General features: G+C 49.9%; 1 protein-coding gene across 4 annotated transcripts in view; it reads right to left on the reverse strand.

Moving 5' to 3' along the window:
- Nucleotides 1-13029, reverse strand: part of tgfbr3 (transforming growth factor, beta receptor III) — a 58489-nt gene that overhangs the window by 24434 nt on the left and 21026 nt on the right. For 2 of the 4 annotated variants that reach the window (XM_084693054.1, XM_084693053.1), the window contains exon 4: nt 4584-4721. In XM_084693054.1, the coding sequence (XP_084549180.1) occupies nt 4584-4721 (138 nt within the window). Of the gene's footprint in view, nt 1-4583; nt 4722-12906; nt 13017-13029 lie in introns of those variants that run through there. The other 2 variants (XM_084693055.1, XM_084693056.1) reach the window with 2 other exon arrangements.

The raw sequence follows: 13029 nt of genomic DNA on the forward strand, positions 1-13029 counted from the left end.
GACCACAAGAGGTTCCTCGGAGGTTAAGGTACAGAGGGTCTTAACCTTAAACATATAAATGAGTGGTGTTTATCTGCTTTCTGGTAACCCGACGCTGCAGACAGAGATTAGCCCTGGACTTGCTTCACCAAATGAGCTAATGCCCCGAGTTTAGCTAACGCCAGCGGACCAGGCCTCAGTCTGGGCACGAGGGAGCAGAGGCGTAAGCAGAAGGAAAATCGCCAAGCAAAGTAAGCACTATAATGAACATAAAAATCTGCTCTAATTAGGATTACATTAGCCAGGCCAGAGTCATGGAGATGGTGTTTAAGGGCAATCAAACTAAATGAGGAGAGGCATGAATCTGTTTGGGAAAAAGAAAAAAAAGCAAGACCAGTTTGGCAATTAAAACGGGTAAGAACTTTGAGACGAACGTAAAGACAGAAAAAGGATCTCACCTTTACAAACGATAAGCCGTATTCGCTCAATATATAAATATTAGTAATACGAGATAAACCCTCAACCCTCAAGAGAGAGAGAGAGATAGGGGAGAGAAAGAGAGAGAGAGAGATAGGGGAGAGAAAGAAAGAGAGAGAGAAAGTGAGAGAGAGAAAGTGAGAGAGAGAGAAACAATAACATTTGCTGCCCAGTACTCTGCACAGTCTTTTTAAAGGCATATTTCATTGTGGTTTTGTGGCATTTCTGCCTATGAGTGTCTCCACATCACTGCCACATGTGCAGCCCAGGCCAAAACGTCGTACCAAAGGATTTATATCACTTCTGATTGGCTGCAAAACTCCATTCTAAACACCCAAGCTCACAAAGTAACCAAAGCTTGGAGAGAAGAAGACTGCTCTGTTTGGTAATGACAAGGTGTTCCACACACTGAGGTGTGAGAGAGGGTGCAGAGAGATAGTGTAGAAGCATTTCACCGTTCTCTGGAGATATGAATATGAGGAGTGATTTTTGGAGGGGTGGATTTGATCCGTCATCTCTCTGTGAGCTAATCAAGCGTCTGGCAGCGGATGTGTGTTCCTGCGAGCTGGCAGCGGCGCGATGTGTGGAAAACAACACCATCTGTCTCAGCGCCATCCTCCACCTCCGTCTCCTTCCAAAAACCAATACTGGGCTGGCTATGGTTTCAATTAACAATCAGAGATGGAGGGAGAGAGGGAGAGAGGGAGAGAGGGAGAGAGGGAGAGAGGGAGAGAGAGAGGGAGAGAGGGAGAGAGAGAGAGAGAGAGAGAGAGAGAGAGAGAGAGAGAGGGAGAGAGAGAGAGAGAGAGGGGTGGAAGGAGGGGAACAGAAACTCAATCCAAATCCAAAGCAATAAAAGAAAGAAAAGAGAGAAAAAGATTGACTTGGCAGAACGAAAAAGCAACAAATTTAGAGAGCGAAACTTAACGATGTTACACCATCAAAAGACTTTTCCAAGACTTTTCTAGATCAAGCCATTCAAGGCTGGCACCAAAACCCAACACAACATGTTCTCCATAAAAGTCCAAATAGGATTCTCCTGGGACATAATCCCCTCCTGAATAGTAATTGTCCCCATAGCGAGGGTTTGACAAGATATTTGTGTCCATCTTTCATTTCACGTTAGACTAATGTTTTTTCATGGCCCGCATTGATTGACAGGGACTGCAGCATGCGCATGTTTTACAACAAAATATCTGGATTCACGGATTTTCATCGTAAGAAAAGTCCAGCGGGGCCAACAGCAATAGTGTTCCCCAGCTCTGAAGCAGTTCCAGGCAGCACATCTGTGTCTGCAGACCCGGGAGAACTGGGACCAGGAAACAAGGCCTGGCAGGACTGATTCAGGGCCCAATTTGCCCCAGGAAACAGCTCCAGAGAGCGAGAGAGTCCAGGCTGGTTGGCCTGGATCTGAGGCGTTAACACTTACAAAACCAACACTATTGACTTTGTTACTATATATATATATCAGCGTCACAACCTCCTCTTAGCTCCCTGGATGAGGAATGAGTACAGAGGGCAGGACTCAGCACAGACTCCCCCCCCCCTCCTCACCCCTCCTCACCTCTATACAACACCAGGAGTCACGCTGTGTGAAGACCGCAGGTCATTCTCTGTTTGACTCTGATAAATGCAGTTGGTCTCAGCAGGGGGGGGGGGGGGAGAAGATAGAAAGAGGCAGTGCTGACGGCGTAAGAGGGGGAGGGGGGTGGTCTCGGCGTCCTGTCTTCCAGCTGGTCCGTCTTTCTGGGCTTTGTTTGGGCTTCGCGGACGCACGTTAACGAGGTTCCCCCCCTGAGCTGAGGCGCCGCTGCTGAGCCTCCGGTGCCGGCTGTGCCGCCGGTCAAGCCGGCGCGGCGGAGAGGCGCTCACTCTACACCCTGCTGGAGGGCCCTGCGCTGTCAATCAAACACCAAATACTTACCTATACTAAATCGGCACCACACAGAGACACCGCGGTTAGCAGACTACAATAAATCTCGCTACCGGGGGGAACGTACATATATGTAACTAGAGTCCAGTGAATAGCCTCATATGGTCTCTTCTCTGAAGATGAAACATCCATTTAAATGCTTTTTTTATCCATTGTTATTTTTATTTTGCCTGGCACTCGTGTATCCCAAATAGTCAGCCGGGGGATATCTAGGCCTTCAGCTTTACTCTGGGAAAGCAGAATGTCGTCTCCCGTGTCCAACAACATTACAGCTGGGTTTGTATCGTACTGTCGGCCTCAGAGCTGTTGTCAACTGGATAATGTCTGCCACCAGTGACAAGGGGAGGCATTTACAAAGGTGTTGACCTGCTAATAGATCCTTAGAGACACCCTAAGTAATCGCTTCACCGAATTACAGCTCTAAAAATATAAGCAGTCTAGATGCACATTTGTCTAAAGGGAAATTGATACTTTTTCCCCCCCCCATTTGACATCATAACATTTCCGCTTAGCACAGGAAATAACCACATTTAAAGCGACGGTTGGTATGTGGCTTCTATCGAGATGGGTATCCACAGGACCATGTGAAACCTAAGTAGTTGACACAGAGGTAGACTGAGGTTGGGGCTCCAGCCGTGGCTGTAATTGGTCCTCACAGCTCATGCACTGGGAAGAAGAAATGCATGGCCACAGTAATCCCTCTCAATACAAAGGTGCTGATAGAGATACAGTAGGTCTTCTTGTCGAGAAAGATCCGGTTTCAGCTAAGCCACTGAGTCAAATGGTTGAGAGTGTGGATTTTTTGCAGACCTTTGTGAACGGTCGAAATAATGGTGCCTCCATAAGAGTCGTGGGAAATGTGCGTTGCACGAATGTTCATCTCTATTCGGCATCTTATAGCCCGAAACTTTCATGGCAGGATGTTTTGCATGTGAGGGCTAAGCGAAAAAACACAACGCCACATATGGAAATGATAGAAGCATCCTTTGCTACATTCTTTGCGGAATGCCGCGGCGTTAACGCACATTTGAAAGTGATTACCGGAGGGAAGCCTCTGCAGCGTAGCTTTACGAAGCCCTGATGGCAAAGTCGAAAATAAATACAAATAAGAATCCCGGCTTACACAGCAGCATGTTTCAGTTAAGCTATGGCTGCCTCTGGGTCTGCGATGCCCGCAATTTTCTCATGTGATACAGCGTCCCAGGCCTGGAGAACTGGGGCGAGTCCATTTTCATTTTCTCATTTAGTCTCCAAGTCAAAGCCTGGTATCTTTACTAAATATGGCTGGGTTGTCCGGGGGGGCGGCCTCCTTTACCACTCTCACCCCACCCAAACTGTGTCCTTCCTCCTCCTCTGCCCCTCTGGTTGGCTCTTAGAGATGCGGGGGACGGGGTACATCCAGGATGACTTGTAGGTCCGCCCGGTCATCGACATGATCATTGTGGAGAAGGACGGAGGCAGTGAGGGAAGTAACCCTGTAGCACTGTTTAACCTACGGCTCTGAAAAACAATAACGTCGTTAGGGAGTCCAGTGCCAACTTAGCTGATCTCACTGCCCACTTTATCTTCTTGTATAAATACGCCTCGTCCCAAACTGTGTCGGAGGGGTTCCGCCTTGAAGCGCTCTACGCGACACCCGCTTGGCACAGACGGTCCGACACACAAACACATCTACGAAAACAGACCGTTACACATCCCCCTCGTTTTATTTTTTTCTGGCACGCCTCCAAACCTCTCCTTTAACGACCTGCGGGCTCGACCGCTCCGGTGTCTACGAGCTGGTGTTTTCCCCCCGCCATCAGCGTTTTGTTTGTCGCCGTACATGAGAGCTCGACCGTAGAGAGAGCGGGATGTGTGTTGTGCGAGGAAGCAGCAGCAGCCAAGTCAAACCACCACCGCTGCACCCCTAACTACTGCCATGGAAATAAACGTCTCGCCACAATGGGACGTGGGAGTGTGTGTGGTTGTTGTGGAACACGGCAGGGCAGACCAGTCTTCGTCTGGCGGAGGAGGAGGAGGAGGAGGAAGAAAGCCTGACATGGATGGATTTCCTTCGCAAGACGATAGCCTTTTTTTTGTTTGTTATACCTCACCGAAAAAAACAGTCGCTTGAGCTGTGATCAAAGCTGCTCTGGAACAAACAAACAAACAGAGTTCGGGGAGGCGAAGGATCGACAGGCAGAGCGGCACTCACGTGGAAGGTGTGTTTGACCCCCAGGGCGAGCTTCTCTGTCTTGACGTCCCAGACGACAGGCTGAGGGGAGTTCAGCACGAAGGCGAGGGGCTTCTGGTGGATGAGCAGTGACTGGATGGGCTTCAGATGCAGCTCCACCTGTGGGAGGGGAGAGCAGAACATTGAGCAGGGCGTCACAGTAGGCCTAGCGTCACAGCCGCCTGCACCGCCTGGCGCGTCGGGCCGAGCCGGTACGAGGAGAACAGGCGGGTTTAGAGGAGAGCGGAGGCGAGGGGGCCTGGTTGACAGAGCTCAAGGGGGCCCCACCGAACACATTAACAAGTCAACACAGGGGTCAACTACGGAGGATAAAAACACTCATGTTCCAGTTAGCTTCCTTTGCGCTAACGTCTTAGCTGCTACGCGGGCTTTTCAATGTTATCAAACCACGGCGGGGGAAACCACTCTCGACTGTTCGTGCGTAATTACAGAGCTATAAAGTCGGAGACCGTCGTTCCTTATCAGACTCTCGGTTGTTTACGAGCTCACTTTGGGCGATAATCTCGCAGAGAGACGACAGGCTGTGTTTTTCCTCCCCCTGGAAGGCAGTGACACGGCTCGGCGGTCTCTGCGGTATCTGAACTTTCACACACTGGGGTCTTTGTTAGCGCAGAGACAAGTAACGAGAGAGTCTCTGTTCGTCTGCCCACAGCGTGCAGTCACGTCTTGTGTGCTCACACTGTCATTAAAAGGGATTTTAGCCGTCTGTTAGTGACAGTTGGGGAGCGAACCCCCCCCACCTCCTTTTGGGAGCTCTGTTGTTGTACATCAGGCTCCAGTTCTGGCTCTGGCTGGGCCCTGTGGACCACATCTTGCTGGCTGATTTAGGGCCTGGAAACGCACTGAACCCGAACCCCCTGCTGAAGTAGTATCTGGAGTTAGCCCCCCCACATCCCCAACAAACTTGACAAATAGGCGTAACTTCATCACAGCTCTGACTTTATGTGCTTCTCTATCCGACTGTCAGCCTCGGTTAGATAACAGGGTTCCATAACCTGGGGTTAAATACAGGTCAGGCCTACAGCGAGAATACATTCTCACATAATTACATTCTCAGGTGAAATAAAAACAATTGATGGAGACTGATAGTACCAAGAGCTAGTGGTCGAGAAAAAAAAAAATTGCGAAGACGTTCCGTATCTGTCTCGTATTTCATCCTCGTCCTAATCCTATTCCCTCGCTAATCATATTAGGCTCGTCTTGTGTGTGTGAGGAGTAAAAGCTTGTAAATTACTAACTCAGACCACAAGGTTTATGTTGGTGTCATATTAGCTACTTTATTTAACTCGATTAGTCATGGCAGCTTCAAAAAGAGTCAGGACATAAACGTAGCTCTTACTATTAAGTTAACTCAAACATCTCATGGATGGTAAGTTGAGTTGCATCTCTGAATTCCATGACGATGATAATTCAACTGCATAGAGCCAAGAACAGTTCAGAGCAAGGATAAAAAAGGTGTTTCTTTACGGCCTGGGTATATTTGAGGTTTCAGATCCTTATCTTAACGTTTTACTCCTACATCACCCTATGGTGTGAAACTGTTAACAGACACACACGTTTTTTTGAACGTTCCGTTTTTCCAGGTTAACGATTTGTACAAATCAACAATATCCAAGCGATGAAGCGTGGTCCACCATTTACATTTAGTCATTTAGCAGACGCTCTTATCCAGAGCGACTTACAGTAAGTACAGGGACATTCTCCCCAAGGCAAGTAGGGTGAAGTGCCTTGCCCAGGGACACAACGTCCTTTTTCTTGGCCAGGAATCGAACCGGCAACCTTGTGATTGGTAGCCCAATTCCCTAACCGCTCAGCCATCTGATCCCCACTTACACCAGTTCCCACCACAGGGACACGACAGAACTCGACTCGTTCAACACCAAATACTGCAACACTGAGACTGGAAAAAGAAAACCTTTCTCCCTCCTGCAGCTTGTCTCTCTTTCCTGAGGGGTTCAGGAGCTGTCACTGGGACGAGATATGAACAGCATCCTGTCTCACACTCCCCGCCTCACCCTGTCAGGCCCATTCTCCTCACACACAATCTCTCTTCCAGTCCGTCTCTGGGACAGCCAGGCTATTTGCCTCGACACAGACGAGCGCTGTCCAGGGGAGAGTGACATGTTTATCCAAGGCGAGTGACACCGACTTGGCATTCAAAAAGCGATCTCTCTTCGACACGCTGTGAGGCGGACGGGAAAGAGAGACGGACAGCACACTCCCCTGATCAGTCTCCTTTAGATCTGCGGCCTGGAGCAACGAAGGAACGCAAATGAGAACGAAAGTTTATCCATAAAAGTGCTGCAATAATCATAGTAGAGAGCCCTCACAGAGAGACGACTGGAAGAATTTACCGTTTATCTTTGTTAGGGAGCTGGCTGACACTCCGAAACTCAGAGTCACTTTAGTCTCTTATCATTTTTAACTCTTTCCTTCATGTTTGTCCTCATGGAAAATGTTGGATGAGGCTGTAATCTACTTAAGCCTCCCTCCACCGTCCAGACTATGGAAAAAGTATTGCATCCCTCCCCTGAGAGTCCCGGCAACAAAAACACAATCATACCTGGTAATATTCACTTGGCTGAGCTAAGGGGGGCTGGCAAGAGAGAAAGTTAGTGAGTGAACGAGAAAGAGGGAGAGAGAGAGAGTGGGAGGGAGAAAGAGAGGGAGAGAGGGAGAGAGAAAGAGAGAGAGTTGTAAAATCTACGGAATTTTTGCACCAGACAGAAACAATTCCCGAAACACATGAGTCACCTGAACGCAAAGTCATAAACAGCATTGCAACAAAACAACAAAAAGTTTAGATCAACTTAGCAGACAAATTCAAGCATTTAGCAGTCTAGTTAATAATATTTAGTGATAACTAAAACAGCCCAATATCACGATTCACTATCCCAAGGAGAGGTCAGTGACTAATCTAGATAACAGTTCAGTCCATTTCCATATGAAATTGGAGCGGGAATTCACACGTAGCAATAATCCCATTAGCTCCAACAGAAGACTAGACTCTCTCCATCTCTCTGTCCGTTTCCCCAGTGTAACATACACATGCCCAACAGCAGCTGGAGAGAGAGTCCCCGCCCCACAGATTCCACCGTGAGGTCTGGGGCATCGCCATGGCGGCCAGTCTCCCTGGTCACGCCAGCCCCCCCCCCCCCCCCCCCGCCCTCACTTCCCCGGTAACATGATTAGGCCCCGCGTCACAGTTGCCCTGGGCATGGTGGGGCCAGGACCGGAGGCCCCAGGGACCAGGTCTGTTGGCAGGGATCGGGTAGCTCGGGGATGCCCCGGAGGGAAACCGGTTCCAGGGGGCCCCCCGTGGAGAGGGGTCTGCAGGGGCACTGGAGCCCCCAGTCTGATTGATGATCGAGAGGTCGGAACAGGGATTTGGGGGCTCCAGTTTACGTTACAGGCGCGGGGCCACATTTGCCAGTGGCCCCGGGGAGAGAGAGGTGCAGAGGGCTTGTCTGGAACTATCACGTTACGGGGAAATCCAAACCGGAGCGAGGGGACGGCAGCTGGTGCCAGCCCACTGAGGCAAGTTCGAAGGCGGACCGTGATTGGCCACAACAGACGTAAACAAGGAGCAGCCCCGTCCAATAAAAGAATTTCACAATTATTCATTTTTTTTCTTCAATTCCCATTATTGGTGTTTTTAAGACATTTAAGACCAACTAAAACGTTATTTGACCAGCCTACCTGGTCAAGCAAGGATAGATGTATCCACGGGCTGACATTTTGTGTTGACACGCTGTCATTTTTCAAAAGGGATTCAAATAATTTGGGTCTGTGTTGAGCATCTGAATTCAATTACATGACCTTTTCGAAGCTGAGTAAATTATACCTCAAGACTCAAGATTCATAAATACATCAGCAGTGTAAAGTGATCCTTCCATAACTGCACGGCCCCTGGTAAAGAATGGTACCCATCAGTATGTAACACAGCTGTCAGATTTCTCACTCGCCAGTTATCCCTGGCTCCACAGCCTTCAGCAGCCCGACAGGAAAAGGGCGTTTCCTTTATTGACGGAGCTAATTATGCGACTGACAGTCCTCAGTGACTCGAGAAAACCCCAAACATCCTTCAATTAGCCACAGCGTAAGACTAATCTACGAAAACACATTCCCTCCCAGCAAATAATAACGGCAATCAAGTAGAGCTGGAAGGAACACAATTCAGGGCACGCAAGTGAAATTGATTGGCAGCAGCAGCAAAACAATGGCAGCTTTTTTTTTACGTGCCTTTACTGTAACTGGGCTGGCGTCTAATACTGTATATGTTCGGTAAGCCGTTGGAAGAGGTCCCTGGTTCTAGCCTTGTTCTAGGCTCGGATAAACATGTCCAGGCATGCCTAGCACTACAACACAATCACTCATCAAGCGCAGGCAGCAGAGATGTAAGTCAAGACAGCTCGCCCTGCCCAGGACCGATCCCATGTCTCTGAACACCGTGATCTACCTTCATCAAGATATGTGTGTGTGTGGAGGGGGGGGGGGGGGAGTGTGTGTGTGGGTTGGTGTGTGTATACGAGTGTTTGGTGTATGTGTGTGTGGAAGAGGGTTTTGTGGCAGGGGTGTGTGTGTGTGTGTGGGTGGGTGTGTGTGAGTACAAGTGCTTGGCGTGTGTGCCCATGTGCGTGTGCGTGTGTTAGAGATCTTGGTTGTTTCTGGATCACCGCAGTGGAGGAGAGGAAGACTGCATGGGGAGATGGTGGAGGAGATAGGGGGAGGCAAGGGGGCAGGGGGCTGGGGGAGAAGACTGGAGGCCGAGGACAGAGAAGACCCGGCCCAGGCAGGAAAAAAACCTGCTGACTGCTTTTATCATTCCCGCTCACTGATCTGAGAGTGATGAGGTGGCAACCTGGAGCCGCTCCACACCTCTCTGATGGTAATCAGTCTGCCACCAGCCCCGAACCAGACAGAAGGAACCAGGCAGATGAAGGACTTCAGGACAGATAGGGCTTCATGGGTAGATAACAATCCGGGCCTGATAAAGACGTATGGCAGGGGACACGGAGGTAAACAACCTGGAAGGGGCGGACAGACTGCAGCCAAGCAGACCCAGATCTCAGGCTGATAGGGTTAAGTGGACAGGGTTCTCGCAACATCACAGTTCCATCACAATATGCATTCGTGTCAGGTTGGCCGACATGAGAAGGGTGAATGTTTGGCCTTACATGGCATCACATGCTGACAGAGCTTCTAATGTGATAAATGAATCACCTTCGACATGGCGCGAGTCAGCACATTCTGTACAGCGTGTGGATGTGAATAGGCCTCGAGCTGGCTGAAGCAGCCTTTTGTTCAAGTGTGTGGGCGGGCGTGCGTGTGCATGTGTGCGCGCACGTCTCACACTGTCATTGTGTGTGTGTGTGAGTGTGTGTGTCTCCCACTTGAGTTGTCGCCTAGGGGCTGAGCTCTCAGCAGCTGTGGTTGTCTGGTCAGTTGTACAGTCACTCACTCATACAAGAAGAGCTATCTAAGAATTCCACCTGATAAAACAATCTTCTGCCGTGGCCCAAGCTGATTCGTGGCCAAGAGCCGTCTTTTGATGTTTGCCTTCGGTAAATTGATTAGACAAAGACAGTCCGTGTAAGAGATTAGCGGGCTCTTTTGTTTATTTTCGGCCCTATTGCCCAATCACACAACCAGACAAGGGCATAAAGCTTATGCCCCTGTTTGTCTCCATGGTTACCAGAGAACGGCGTTTGTTTTTGCGCCGCGGATGGGAGTGACGAGGGGAACGGAAGCTCTGCCACTCCGACTCCCATGATGCTTTGCGTCAACAAGGGTTTTGATTTGTAGTTTGTTAAGAGGAGGGACAAAAGGACACTTTGACCTGGGACGCTGAGACAGGAAGAACACATGGGGAAATATTTCAACGTAACACCAAAACCATAAGGCTGACGTTACAGGTGAGATCACTGTTTTGACAGAACTTAAGAGAAATCATACTAACACCTTTCAGTAAAAAATAACTGCAAAACAGGTAAGTTACCTCAAGTCATACAGATTAAAAAAGGGATGAAATCCGATCACCCAGGCCAGTCTGTTAAAACAGTTGACTGACTTCCTCCTCCACTCCCTCTCTCCACCTCTCAGACTGGTTCACTTGCTCACTACGGGCTTGAAAACATATTACCATTCCAAGTGGCAAATCTAATCTTTCGCAAATGCGCCACAAAGTAATGACGTGCTTATCTGAGAGTTGCATAGCCCTCCCTAACTCATCCAGCCCGGTACTTACAGTCCTTATCAGGGATCTGCCCGGGCAGAATGGCTGCTTTGTTCTGTTCTGCATCTCCAGTCTCCCGGTTGGTCTTTAGCTTAGACGCCTACCCTCTACACAGGGGGTCCGCCGAGCGACCATGACCATGACGACCAGTGAGGTCACGGCGGTTCCAGTTCTGTCCGTCTGTCTGTGCCAGTGACAAACACGACCACTCTGTGCTGAAAACTCAGGTCGGATTCAGGGTCAAACCCAGGTAACAGTCAGTCCTTTGTCAAGGCTGGTGTTGATTGAAGAACCAGGCAAGGATGGAGGAACTGTGCTTGAACCCTGGTTGGTTGCTCTTCGCACATCCCTGTGTGTGTGTGTGGAAGACGGACGCACGGTCTGATATCGTGGCTCCGTGTCGACACAGCTCAGGGGGGCAGTGTCTGTTCTTCACAAGCGGCCTCTGAAGAGGGGCCCTCGGGGGGCCCTGTCCCTCCCTCTGAAGAGGGGCCCTCGGGGGGCCCTGTCCCTCCCTCTGAAGAGGGGCCCTCGGGGGGCCCTGTCCCTCCCTCTGAAGAGGGGCCCTCGGGGGGCCCAGTCCCTCCCTCTGAAGAGGGGCCCTCGGGGGGCCCTGTCCCTCCCTGGTGGAGCTCCCCCTTCTGTCTCGAAAAGCTCAAAAGGGGGATGTGCGCCCGGGAGGAACTCGCGAGCTCTTCATCAAGAAGTCATAAAGGAGAATGATACATACAGCCTGTCTCAAGTGTGCTCATCAGTCACTCTCTGTCGGCAAGATATGCCAAACGACAGGGCTTTTATTTTTCTCCCCAAGCCACGGTTCGATATCAGGATAATAAAACTAAAAAGATATATATAAGAATTGGTGTTTTCTGTTATAAACATGATAACTTGTTGGTGTTTACACCAGTACCAAATATTAACGTGAGCCTATCACTGTCAAACCTGGACACTGTCACTACTAAGGTGTTGGGTTTCATTTAATTACTCTATTTATCCATGGGGACTGGACAGGAGCCAGGGTGTAGATGGCCTAGCGGGTGCAGCTGTGCATTTCTCTCTGTTATTGAAAGGATAAGAGCTTATACGCCCTCTGGTTCATGCCCATGCGGAATGAGTCCATTGGACGCGGGCAGGAAACGATTCATTTCTCTCACTTATTACATGAAAATGTGGAGGGGACTGCGAGAGCGTCTGAGGCTCACACACACGGATGTGGTAAGAATGTGCAGCTGCTGTCTGTGTATGCGTGCGTGTGTGTGTGTGCGAATGTGTGTGTCGTGGCCACATTTTCTGCGTCGTAATAGTCCCCTTTCCCTGTCCTCGTTCTCCTTCCTCTACCGTAGCCTGCGCAGTACAAGCACATATTTTCAACGTTGGATAAATGCAACGTAGCGGTGTGCAGACCGCAGAGGCTGTGGCCCAGGGCCCTGAGCCCAAACAGCACGCTCCCCCAAGCCCTCAGCCCTGAGGCCCCCGCGTCGGAGCACAGCTCAGCCAGAGCAAGCCAGGCCACAGGCCTCTCTTGTGCTGCAGGCCGCTCTCTAAACATCCAAACATACAGTGTGTTCCGCGAGCCAGACACCACTTCCCCCCCCCCCCCCCCCCATCAGGAGAGGCAGAGAAGAGGACTTCTCAGAAAGAAAAAAAAAAAAAAAAACGTAGAAAAATTCTAAAAAATCATTCCAGAATCTGCCACTGACCAGCAACCTCTCTGCTGACTTAGAAAACAAACACGAGACACACATTCCAAATCAAACAGAGGAAGAGGCTCATTACAGAGAGTCAGATTAATATGTATGCTTTCCAGAAAATGCTGGACGATGGATTTAACTCGACCTCGTATTCGTGCCACAATGGGGGGAGAAAAAAAAAACAACCCTTCACCAGCCTATTGGCCAAAACTAGACAAAGGAGCCCAAAGAAATACGATGCTGTCTATCAAGTCAAACCGAGCAAGCTAGAGTCAGAACGCGACAGCTTGCACATGATGAGTGGAGCAGTTCAAGTCAGGCATTTGTGGATGGACGCTGGTGAGCCACGGTCACTCACGCGTCCGGTGGACTGTTCCATGTTTACGCCTCGCTGAGTTGCCTCCTCCAGTTGTTCCTGAAGGTCAGGGCCTCCTGGTGTCCCTGAAACCCAACTCCTGCGTTGTCCCGCTCCGTGGGCGCG

Source organism: Hypomesus nipponensis, chromosome 26 (genome assembly GCF_054491055.1).
Source record: "Hypomesus nipponensis isolate SF chromosome 26, ASM5449105v1, whole genome shotgun sequence".
Lineage (NCBI taxonomy): Eukaryota > Metazoa > Chordata > Actinopteri > Osmeriformes > Osmeridae > Hypomesus > Hypomesus nipponensis.